At 39.9% G+C, this 12,589-nt stretch overlaps 1 protein-coding gene across 1 annotated transcript; it reads right to left on the bottom strand.

Annotated features, from left to right (window-relative positions):
- Nucleotides 1–3,906: 3,906 nt before the first annotated feature.
- Nucleotides 3,907–11,250, bottom strand: CABP5 (calcium binding protein 5). Its single transcript, XM_026677604.2, has 6 exons — nt 11,039–11,250; nt 9,776–9,806; nt 8,936–9,079; nt 7,647–7,756; nt 5,001–5,148; nt 3,907–4,018 (listed from the first exon to the last, which is right to left on the bottom strand). Exons 1-6 carry the CDS (start codon nt 11,099–11,101, stop codon nt 3,993–3,995), a joined length of 522 nt encoding a protein of 173 aa, XP_026533389.1. The 5' UTR covers nt 11,102–11,250; the 3' UTR covers nt 3,907–3,992.
- Between the last annotated feature and the right edge of the window lie 1,339 nt (nt 11,251–12,589).

The following is a 12,589-nucleotide window of genomic DNA, read 5'->3' as shown; positions in this document are numbered from 1 at the left end:
CCTTAGTTCTCCTTTTCACTACGCTAGACATACTCAATTCCTGCAACCATTCTTCATATGTTAAACTCGGCAGCCACCTAATCATTTTTGGATGGACTCCTCATTTTATATCTGCCATCTGATTTTAGCAGTTTCCCAGGCCACCCTACACAGTGATGCAGTTGCTGTGAAGATTTAATGTATTATTTTGTATAATAATGTATTATTATTGTTATTATTATTATTTAATGTATTATCTGCAGTTTCAGCTGCTTCCTAGCTGATGTATGTTGAAGCTTGAATATGTGTTGACCTGTTTAAGCAAGGCAGAATGAGGCAGGGGGAGAAGGGGGCTGTGCCTTTATATAATGGTCTAGCAAACTAGACCTCCACACATCCAGGCAGTGTTAAACTGGATTAAAACCAGCTGTTTTGCTAAAAATGGCTAAAGACAGTAATCAGGACAAATGGGATTTTCTCTTACCAGTGAGCTATAATGAAAAAGCCCTGTGTAGGAAAAACAGAGTGCCATGACGGTATTAAAATTATGTTGGTCACGTTCCTTTTCCGAAAACCTGTAACTTTGTTTTAAAATAGAAGAATTGAACATGGGTTTCGAGGATGTTAATGCCAAAAAAAAATAATCCTTCCTTAATTGGGCATCCCTCTTTATCTAGGAATGAGAGTGATGTGATGGCTAAGCTCAAAAGCAAGTATTTAGGAGCAGAATTGAATCTCTTGGGACGGGAATTACCTTGGCTCACCCTTGATATCATCAGCTTCTCTTCTGGACCTCCCTCATAATTTGATGGGATGGAAAGGTCGGCAGGCAGCAGCTGTTTTGGTTCCCACAACTCTTAATCTCAAAAAGGTGATTGATGGAAGCCAGCCAACCTGGAGCTATAAATCCTTGGAACAGGCCGGGTTAAACAAGGCCCTGGGAACATCAGCAGGCTCACATGCTTTTCACACTCAAATACAGATGCTCAGGTTCTCAGCAGAGTTTTTCAAAAGTTTCCATATTTTTCAAGTTACAAGAGCTGTCAGTTCTCCGTTTAATCTCTTTATGCCTGCCCTCATGTTTTCCTTCAGGGCAATAATCAAAAGCAAAATCGTTTGGGTCAGGGTCACGTTTTAGTAGTGGACAATGTTTCCGACTTCTGCAAATATTGATTGATAATTGCAGTTCTTGGAGTGTTAGAAATTTACCACTCACAGCCTGAGAGGATTTTGTACAAGGAAAATTTTTATTGTACACTAGCTGGGTACCCATGCTTCGCTACGAAACTATGTGATCAGGCTTAGTTTTGGGGGAGGAAAATAAGGAGAAAAAAATTCTGGCTCTGCTTACCAGCATCCATCACAATTCATCTGGCTAATGTCCTGTCAATATGTGAGAGAGTTGAGGGCTTTTTGGAAACTGAAACAATATTTGCTGTGTGAGCAAGAAGGAGGCAGCATGGAGCCTGGGTGTGGCTTAGCTCAACTGTTCTGTACTAAAGCTGCTTGCTGCTGTGAAGCCAAAACTGAAACTGAAACTCCTCTGCTTGTGTTTTGCAGGTGGGGAGGGGGGAGTAGAACTCCTTAGCATCAGAGCGTGCTAATAATAATATAGGAAATGCTAATGCTCTGATGGTCATTTTGAAAAATCCTTTCTTAGTGAGCACCTAGAAGCCAAGAGGAACATACGTGCCAAATTTCAAGTTTGTAGGCTTTACGGTTCTGGAGATTTTGTGATGGAGGGAGTTGCATTTTTATTTATTTTATTTATTGGAATTTGTCAAACAAAAATGAGAACAAGAATAAGAGAATAAAAATACAATGACAGGGACGATAGGCACGTCAATGCACTTATGCACGCCCCCTCTACTGACCTCTTAAGTATGAATTCCATGAAAGTCAATTTGTGACTGAAACTACGAAAATTTGTAGCTGAGACAACTGAATCAGGTAGGGCATTCCAGACTTTGACCACTCTATTACATAATTATATTCTATTATATTCTTTGTAACCGTTGTAGGTACATGGCAGTGATGTTGAACTACCATTTTTAAATAGGGATCTGGAGCGATACTAATAGAAAATGGCTGCATAACATTTAGAGAAGGCTTAAAAACCCCATTTTTCGGATGCACTTCTGAAAATCAGTGTTTTGTTTAAACTTAAGCAACGTAATTTTAAGTCACAAAAAGAGGTTGGGGATTATATATGGATTTCAAGTTGTCTATCCACGAGTTGGGAAGAACTTAAGAAATCTACCAGTTCCCTCCCCCAGTCTCCTATATAAACTGAGTTATTTAACCTCACCTCCCAGTTTAGACAGGATCTTTTGTTCATGCTATACAGCTCAAGGCAGGTTAGGTTGAGCTGAGAGAGTGTGACAGCCAGAATCACCAGTTACTTTTCCATGGCCAAGAGTAGATCTGGGACTCTCCAGTCCTTGGGCCCATCCGTGCTTAGGATTAACTGAATATATTTTGCTGATCATTTTTAGAGAACATGTTTTCACAATGTTGTCATTATTCCATCCCCAGCTTCTTGGGAAGGCATTTGTCTTTAACAATTCCAGTTTATCAATCGTGTTTTTCTTCTTCTGAACCAAGTCATATTGTAAGAATATCCTATGATGACTCCTTAATGATGTGCCATGGGTTGGATCTACCTAATTCCTATCAGCTCCTCTCAGGTTCTGCAAACACAACCTTGGGGTCCTTTCCTCTGGTTGCGTCTTTCCACTACGTTCCTTGAATGTTTTGACAGGGGCTGCAGGAGAGATTGGACACCTGGCTTCCACAGAGGCATCTGCATACCTGACCGGTGTTTTGCAAAGCACCAGCCAGGTATTACACAGGTTTCTTATATAAACAGATTTAGCATTCTCTGCAATACAATAGTTTCTGTTTTTAATATGCATTTAGCAATAATCAAAAAGTGATACATCTTTATTATTAAAAAAACAGGAGTATCACTGTCTATAATTAAGCTAGAAATGAGAGCTGGGTTTTTCTAGCTGTGGGTTGTCGGTTCTGTTCCAAATAAGTGCCTTACAGGATTTTCCACAGCTCCTGCCAACAAGGGTTCAGCCATGGTTTCTACTATCTTCATTTCTTTGAGGAATGAAGACCTTTTGCATCTCCAAAGTCACCTTGTATATTCAATGGGATGCTTGTAGAGGCTGTTAGCAGTTACCAAATGCTGCCGGCACTGCCATTTTGAGATAATTGGCAGCTGAAATGAAATGGAAAAAAATTCTGCAAGTTTACCCTTTCTCGAGTGACAGGAAGATCAGTAGACCTGTATTCAAAAGTTGCTCTGATGATAGACTGGTGGAATGGACAATGATTGAACTAGGAAGAATCTCCTTTGAGGTGCCCTGCAAGCTTATCCCCTCTTAAACTCAAATGCCTTTTCTATCCCACTGACCTGTCCACTGATATATTTTTGGACACCAGTTTGTAGGTCTTCCGGAATATTAGTAAAGCTATGTCCAAAAATAACTTGGTAGATAGGTTGGTAAGATGAACCGGCCCAAAATAAAGCAGGGGGAAGCTCTCTTACTATTTCATCCTACACCTCTACTTCATCCCATCAACCTTACAAGTAGCCATTTTTAACACAATTCTCCTGGACTTCTGGACGTTGGGTAATTCAAAAATACCCTGAATGTCAGGCTACCCAGAGGGAGCATCTTCAGTCGAGTAACCTATCATTTGGGCAATTCAAAGTGTGGCTGCACCTGCCCACTTTCTTAACCTTGTCTCTTTGGATTTTAAAGACCGGATTTGGTGCCCCCTTACTCCCCCTGGTTTGTGACATTGGTTGGAAAATAAAGGCAGCATTTTCACAAGCCTTCTCACTAAAGCAAATTAAGCGATAGGGTACAACAAATTGTGCCGGCATACTTTTTTTTTTTGAAACTCAAGAACTAAAAGAATGCATATTGATTTATTTATTTTTTAAAGTGCAGTGTGTATTTTCATTCCTTGGAAGTAGAGGAAGGCTGATGATTGCATCAGCGTGACATCATCCAGACAAATTCTGTAAGGGAAATATCATGAGATAATATTAGTACACTTACACTAGCCCTGGTTAATGTCAAATCCTTATTCCATCCTGGAAGTGTGCTTAATGACCTCAACTGATTTCTGCCTCTGATATGAACATAATTGCCAGTGACAGTGACAATAGAGGGTTAAAGCAACAAGGTCCCTTTTTACAGTTGTTAAGGAGTAGAAAGCTGATCTAAATTAAATTTATTGTGTTGCCTGATTAGGTACAGATCAAATTTCCTTTGAGCATATCATACAACTATGGAAACGCCACCTACGCAGAGCCTTCATCTTAAGGTCTTAAGATACGATCATCTGATTTTCTGCTAGAAGAGGCTAACCTTTCCAAATTGCTGACCTCAACTCATGTACTCCTCATTCAGTAATCAGTTCAAAAAGGGGTTTGTTTGTTTTCTTCCTCTCTAGTTCAGATCTCTGGCAATAAATATGTTATCTTCTTGGTATAAATCAGTATAATTATAATCAGGGGTGGGATTCAAATTTTTTAACAACCGGTTCTGTGGGTGTGGCTAAGTTGGTGGGCGTGGCTTGGTGGTCATGTTATTGGCTGGGCGTGGCCAACTCAATATCACTCACATCGAGGCACGCATCTCCTCACCTGGCCTCTCATGACTGTGGAGATGCTGCAAAAGAGGGTACACACTAAACCCTTAGAAAATAAATATACAGCTTAATAGGAAATATTACTAAAATATTTACCTTAGTCATTAAAACATCAAAAATCTGCTCTGGATGGGGGAAAACTGCAGTCGACTTCCAATCTCCTTGAAATTGGAACAACATAATACACTTTCTAAATCTATTATCCAAACCCATTTAAGCCTGTATCTTGTCACTCTGTACTTCTAAATCCTATCTCCCTAGAGCTTTAATACGTTAATCATTCACCCTGATTTCCCTAAGCCTGTAATCTCTTTCCATCTATCATACTGTATATTGCCAGATATCACCTTCAAAATCCACAGTCCCGTCTCCATTAACGTCAGCATCCTTCACCATATCGTTAATCTCCTGAGGGGTCATTGTCTCACTCATCAAACGTTGCATGGTTTGACGCAGCTCAGTCAAGGTGATCTTGCCATCCCCATTTGTGTCAAACTGGAAAGAAGACCTAGAATTATTCAGACTATCCATACACATTTTCTATACTAGAACCAAAGGGAGGGTTAGATCTGGACCAATGCAGTAATGGCATTTGAGAGAGCAATGACCATAGCAGAGGTCCAATATCTCAAGGGTTGCCACTAAGAAGAGGGAGTCAAGCTATTCTACAAAACAAGCACCTGAAAGCAAGACAAGAAGCAATGGATGGAAACTAATCAAGGAGAGAAGCAATCTAGAACTAAGGAGAAATTTCCTGATAGTTAGAACAATTAATAAGTAGAACAACTTGCTTCCAGAAGTTGTAACTGCTCCAATACTTGAAATTTTGTAAGAAGAGATTGGACAACCATTTGTCTGAAATGGAATAGGGATTCCTGGACTAGAAGACCTCTAAGGTCCCTTCCAACTCGGTTATTCTATTCTATTTCTTAGGTTTTTGAAACATATTAAGGGACCAATCTTCACTCTCCAGTGTGGGAATTTCTCCCTGCCAGAGGTCATAAACCAGCTAAGATCACCTACAATCTTATATTAACAATAGGATTGTTTGTTGCGATTTAGAAAGAACAAATATGTGATAAGAGAGATACTAATTAGAAATAGGTGCCTTGGTCCTAGCTGGAAAAGCATTAATTTCTAAGTCTCTGCTCTCCAAAAGTGACATCACAGATATAATTATCAAGATTCTAGTAGGCCTGATTGTTTGTTTTCTTAGACTACTTGCACCCTCCAAGTATGGACTACAAATATCATCATCTAGTTAGCGTGGTCATTTTCTGTGCTGTATGAGACATTTTTAATTTTGCAAATTTAATTTCAACACCACAAGATTAGAGCCTCCAAGATGGTTTCCCATGGCCAGCTGGGGAATTCTGGGAGTTGAAGTCTATATACCTTCAAACAGTTAAGATTGAGAAACATAGCTCCAGTCTGTTTCTTCAAGATACGCTGGAATTGCAATTTCCAGAATTTTTTTTTCAGACTTTTGAAGGGGAATGTTGGGCTGAGCAATTTTACTGAGGAAGAAAGGGGGAAGTTAGGCCTCTCACTATCCATGGACACTGTGGGCATCACATCTATCCAGATAGCAATGGAATGTGCTATTGTTCAGTCCAAGAGGCAGCACAAGAACTAATTTGCTCGGTACACATAGCTAGTTGTTATTTGTCCTTATTAATAAGGCAGCTTGTTAACAGGGCAATTAATGTGCAGAGACTGAAAGATTCTATACTGATGGGACAAAAATGCCTAATAATTCCTTTTCAAATATTGTTTAGGACTGGTGAAGATGCTACATTATAGCTAGAGGCTAGAGGCTGCTGCAATAGACTTTCCTACTTCAGCCAGTGCCATCACAGCTGTCAACACATCCCTGGCTGAGTTGAAGGGAAAAAATGGCTCATCTTAGGCAGCACATGTAGTCACATAATCACCTGTACCAAAGGTAGCTTCTATTACCCCATTCTGTGGATCAAATCACGGGAGAAAAGCTTCAGGAAACCTCAGCTTTATATGGAGGCCATAATCCATACAACCTCTGACAAGCTACATTGGGGTGGTGGGGGACACTTATAAAATAGTTGAAGAGGCCCTTCCCACTTCAGTCAATGTTGCCACCCTCTGCAATTTACCACATCCCACCTACCACAACAGATTTCAGGGGATCTAAGAGGGGAAAGTAAATATGACGTCAATCACTATCCACCACAAGAGATTGGATGGATAGGAGCACACTCACATCAATCAAAATCAACGAAATGAGCTAGGCATATATCCTACCCTCTTGTATGTTATCAGCTCCATCTCCCCTATGGGAGACATTAATTTCATATAGGATCAGAAATTAGCCTCAGCAAAGGTCTGGAGGGACTACTCTTACAACATGTAGACGTGTTTTTAAAAAGGGTGTTTTAGATATGCCCTGATCTTTAGTCTGCTTCCTATGTTCATGTCTATAATGTCTATAGAAATAAACACATTAGGAGATGTTAGCTCCACTATGTGCACCAGACCAAGAAAATAACTTGAAAGGAAGGTTCAAAATATTATATCTGCTATAGTAACTGTAACTTTCAAGTCTGATTGTGCTTTATCTCCCCACCCTCAATACTTCTGTGAACTAAGGAGGAATCTGAGACGCTGAGCCATTTCCTCTTTCCCCCCACGTTGAATTGGTCTTGAATTATTAATCTCTCTGGGAATGGATCCGGCCTCTCTTTGTCAAGGTCATTTGCTTTACTCTTTCAAGAGGCAGTCTCCTACAGAGAACCAGACATTGGGCAGAAACTATGGTTAAGCATAGATTGTCCTTATATTTTGTTTGTGCAACCATAAGAAGATACTGGTCTGGGTGAAGTTTTGCTCAGATCAAGAAATTAGGAAATAAACTTATGATAAAGAAAGCTCATCTAATCCACGTTTCCTTTCTGGATCTAACTCCTGTGCCATCTATTTTTACATCTGTAAAAACATCTGTAACCATCTGTTTTTACCTCCTTGAAGACATCTCTCATCTCTTGAAGGCCAATCATGCCCGCTGTTTCTGCCAGCAGTTTTGGGGTCATCAGCTCTACAAAGTCATCAAAAGCTACGTGTCCCCCAACTGCAACAAGAAAAGTGACATTTGCTACAAAGAAAAGTGATATTTACTCAAATGAATTAAAAAAGCACACACACCCCAAGAGAATCTAGATATGTTGCCTTCTCCTTCAGTTCCCTGATTAAAAGCTGTTTCAGAGTATTGAGGAGAAAACAATAGAAAACAGATCATTCTGAACTTTCCCACTTCCTAAGTGAAAGCATCATGTTAATAATTTAGTTTTGGATTTGGTAAACACCTGGATAAGAGACCATACGAGATCATTTCTATCAGAAAGAGGAATGGGCATAATTGTAATAAATGCACTTTTATTGTTGAAATTATGTGATCAATTTCAATTTAGAATAGAGCTGGAAGGGACCTTAGAGGTCTTCTAGTCCAACCCCTTGCTTAAGCAGGAAACCCTATACTATTCCATAAAAATGGTTGTCCCATCTCTTCTCCAGCTCTTGTTCAAAGAACTCAGAAGAAGTTTCCCATTATCGCGCCTAAAAACATTGGAGAACGGGGTGCTCCAATGCAAGAAAGAATTAACATAAGCCCTTTGACTTGCTATGCTCTTTATAAAAATCTTCTCCCTTAGCCATTATTTTATTGTGGAAACAAAATGAAAGGGAACTTTCTTATGAGTGCAAATAATTGTTTCGGAAGAGAAGACTTGTAGTATAGTAGTAAAAGGGAATCTTTCCTTTCTGCTGCAACCATCCTTTTCAGCAGCTGATCTTTGCTCATTTTTAAAAAGGTCCAAATTAAACAAGATGTATAAACATCATGCGTAATTCATCCCTGAAGGGCAATCACTGGCCACATTGTCCAGTAAATCTGAAACAGACTCTTCAGTCTTAACCAATTTACACCATGGTTTCCAAAAGCTGATAGTAACTGCCATTAATGAAAGATCTAGCTTTTTTTTTTCTGAAGTAGAAACTTTCCTTCAGAGACAACTGCACACTAAGATAAGAGAGTGACTGGAAACTGATAGAACTCCAACAGTTGTTGAAGTTTACTTCCCATCACTCAGTATTGGCTAAAATTGATACAAGTTGGAATCCAGAGACATCTGGAGAGTCTCAGACTTAGATTTCCCTCACTCTTTCCCGCCTGGAAAATGAACCAATGGCGGAAGTCTGACTTCACTGACTTTTCCCCATTGAATGTCTAACTTTCCCAATAAGCACTTACGATTCATGTTGATCTGTTGAGACAGTTCTATGAGCTCCATCTCGGTTGGCATGTACCCCATTGTTCTCATGAGGTTACCCAGATCTTTGCAGCTGATATATCCATCTTTGTCCTTGTCAAACTCCTGAAAGGCTTCACAGAGTTCTGTTTTTGCATATTGAGGAAGATTATGAGGATAATAAAGAAACAAATAAAATCATGGCTGGATTTTCGTAACATGCTTGAGTAATTTAAGCTTCAGAGTGTTGTGGGAGATCAGCCTTTAGCATGCTATGTATACCAGGTCACCATATAAACCATATTGATTTGCATGCTTGGGCATATCATTTGTGTTTTGTTAACTTGTATTTAGTAGTTAGCTTGGAGCCATTTTAGAGCAGAATGACACAGAAATTCCATTAATTGATTGACTGTTAAACAAGCAAGCATGTTGTAAGAACCTAGCTCATGAATCTCATTATTTGAAACACCATTAATAAAATGCTTTTGCTTTTATACATTCTAAATCAATGTTCTACTTAGAGACCTCCCATTGAAGTTCATTTACTGAGAAAGTTAAACCAATTCTGACCTTATTTTTAGACTACAAATAGCAGATCCAGAAAGGCTCCTTTTTCACCATCCCTCATCATAAATTCATTTGAGCACACAACTGATATTTGGCTTTTTTAAACAGTCTCCAGGGGAATTCTGAGAGCATGCTTTTTCAAGGAAGATTATCTGCTACTGAGGTCTCTTCAATCTGTCCTAACCTTCCAAAGGACTTCAGCATATCTTGGAGCACCAGTTTAATATATTGGTCAGAATCATATATGTGCACAAACAGAAGTTTGCACTTACCTTCAATTTCATCTCCACTCAGTTCACGGTGCTGTAACAAAACAAAAAAAAATAGTGGAAAGACATTCACTGCAATAGAGGGACATAAATATGGAACTCAGAAGCCAAGGCTCACGATTCCAAATCCTAGAGAAAACTGCTCCTTTTTTTTGGAACTGGAGAAATCAAGGACCTAGTCACCATACTTCTAAACTTAACTCTCCACCCAACCCTAACAACTCAACTGAAGCATTTCATTGTCCTTAGCCAGTGAAAAATATTGCATTCAGAAATCAGCAGTATTCCAAAATGTCAGGTTAAAACACAAATAACTAACTGGAAATGGAAAAGCTAAAGCCATTGGGCTTTTTGATTCACTGGATCCTTTTTCAATGAGATGAATAAATATAATGGAGAGCAAGTGTTATAGTTGAGATGCCTGCTAGCTACTGATTGTGGAAAAAATCAGCTACTGATTAGGAAATAAAGAAGAACATTTGAGAAGACAGCCCCCTAAACCAAGCTGCTTACAGCAGAGGTCAAAAAGACTCAGAGTTTTTTTCTTGTAAACTTTGCTAGTGATTGGAACAAATCCCCAAGTAGAAATTCAAAGAGAAGTTGGAAGATGAGCATCACTTCACACGGACTATACTTATATTTCTGTCATCTTCACTGTTTGTAAACCTAAGTGGTTTGCCAGAAGTGGAGATAAAAACATTAGCAATCATGACTTTTTCAACTGCCTGCCTCTCTCTAATATATGTTCATGTGTACATATATTTACTTTTTTTCTGTCATGTTCTCATATGCTAAATTAAATCTAATTAATTAATTAACAATATCTTGTAAAATATAATTGTCTCTATCAACTTTCTCCTATTTACAGTATTATCTTCCCAACAGTACAGTTGAATTACAACACCCACCATTCTGGACAAATTGGTTGGGGCTTGGAGCCCGATACATTTTTAAAAGGTTGGGGAATCTTTCTTTAGATTTCTTTTGAAGAAAACCCAGGTGTCTATCTCTCCCATCACCATTTCATACTTCTTCTGCCTAGTCTGGACTCCTGATCCATTTCTATTGCATACCCTGAATTAAAAACAAAATACCTCCCTATGGCAGAGAGTGAAATCTGGGAATATTATAATCCTGCCCTGGACCACTTTTAATTAATTGCTATTTCACTGAAAAAAGGCAGAAGTCCAATCCAGTGCATTTCCCCTAACCTGTAGAGCTACCCCACCAATGCCCACAACCCAGTCCCTACTAGATGGCCCATACCCTCTGCTTGTCAGCAATGTTCTTGCGCAAGAAGATGCAAGCCGCTCCCAAGCTGTTCTGCATGGTACAGAGGAATGTGGTTCCCGGTCTAGTCACCAAGTCCTCAGCCAATCGGCCTGGCACCCAATCTTCAGCAGCGGCGGGGGAAAAAACGGCTCTTTGGGAGAGGCTGATTTATAGAGGGAGAAAAGGATCATCTCTTCTTCATTTCTGACCCCTCCTCCACCCAGGCCTTTTTTTGCTTTTCTCCTGGCTGTAACATCTGTAGAATAAATCTCTCCTCTGCCCAGATTAACATCGGCCACGTGGTGAAAATTGGCAGCCTGGACCAGGTTCGCTTCTCAGGAAGTAGGGAAGAGACGGAAGCTTCCAGAACACTGAAATGATGTAGAAAAAGGATGGATAGTCGGTGTATGTGGCTATTAAGCCATCAGGCTAAAAACTGGCTGAATGTATATTCCAGTCCTGGCTTAGGCAGAAATATAGCTGGGTGAGCCAGTCACTCTCTCTCAGCCCTGGAAAGGAGGCAATAGCAAATCATTGCCAAGAAAACAGTGCGACTAGTCCCAGCAATCATGAGGAATCAACAATGTCTTGAAGGCACACATCCCACCCAAATACATACACAAAACCCCACCACAGTATAATCTATTTTAAAAAGTTTAGGTGTAAAAAATAAAGAAAAACTCCAGACTCTCCAAATCTCAAAAGAAAACCCCACATAAATAGATTTTGTCCACTTTATTGACATAGTTTTAAGGGTGTAATGACTACTTTGCCCACTGTGGCCTTCAGCCCACCTGAAAAATATAAATAGATGGCCCTTAGTCATAAAAAGTCTGCTCATCACTGTGCTAACATAAATGCTGCTATGGCAGGTCACACCTGAAAAGATGGACATGTTCCACCAAAATCTGATTTGGCTCTAGTTTGTAGAAACATTTGAGCCTTGAGAGCTTCAGAGCAGTCATGACCTAAATTAACTACTAAGTGTGCTTCTTAAAATTGGAAAAAAGGTGGTGGTAACTCTAAGGTTTCCTACCTGAGAAGATGTTTGACTAGAAGACCTCCAAGGTCTCTTCCAACTTAAATTATCAAGTTATCTCAAGAGAGATGAGTGCAGTCTCTCATACTCACCACCTTGTTTAGCACACATGCGCACGCACACACACACACACCAGCCAGATACATGTAGGATAAGACAAAGGAGAAGGCACCAGGCTGTGGGTCCAACTACTGAGCCTCTTTTCCTTGTGAGTCTTCCTCCTCCCTTTACAGCTGTCATAGTAACCAGGTAGATTCTTCCTTCTCCTTCATTGGTTGCTAGGAGCTGGAGTAGAACCCTTAAAGAGAGAGGAAGAGAGAGAAAGGCTGGTTGCAGGGATGAAGGGCGGAAGGCTTTGAGGCGGTTGGGAGTGTGGGACATGGGGATGATGGGATGAGAAGAAGTTTGCATAGCTGGCAAGTGGTTGAGTTGGAATTAAAAACATGGATGGGGGGGAAAGGGCTCTTGGACCAATCACCTGGGAGGTCAGGGAATGTAAAAAACTG

This window comes from Notechis scutatus, chromosome Z, assembly GCF_049901735.1.
Source record: "Notechis scutatus isolate UNSWTSFEM ecotype Mainland chromosome Z, rNotScu1.2, whole genome shotgun sequence".
In the NCBI taxonomy this organism is placed as follows: domain Eukaryota; kingdom Metazoa; phylum Chordata; class Lepidosauria; order Squamata; family Elapidae; genus Notechis; species Notechis scutatus.
This window is presented reverse-complemented; position numbering and strand designations above follow the sequence as displayed.

What these genes read in the sequence shown, in the direction of transcription:
- CABP5 (XM_026677604.2), bottom strand. Translation starts at nt 11,101, where the DNA reads ATGCAGAACAGCTTGGGAGCGGCTTGCATCTTCTTGCGCAAGAACATT. An exon ending in TGAGAGATGTCTTCAAGGAG is followed by an intron (nt 5,149 to 7,646) that starts GTAAAAACAGAT and finishes TCTTCTTTCCAG; the next exon opens with TTTGACACAAATGGGGATGG. An exon ending in CGGGACTGTGGATTTTGAAG is followed by an intron (nt 4,019 to 5,000) that starts GTGATATCTGGC and finishes TTTCCCTTACAG; the next exon opens with AATTTGTCTGGATGATGTCA.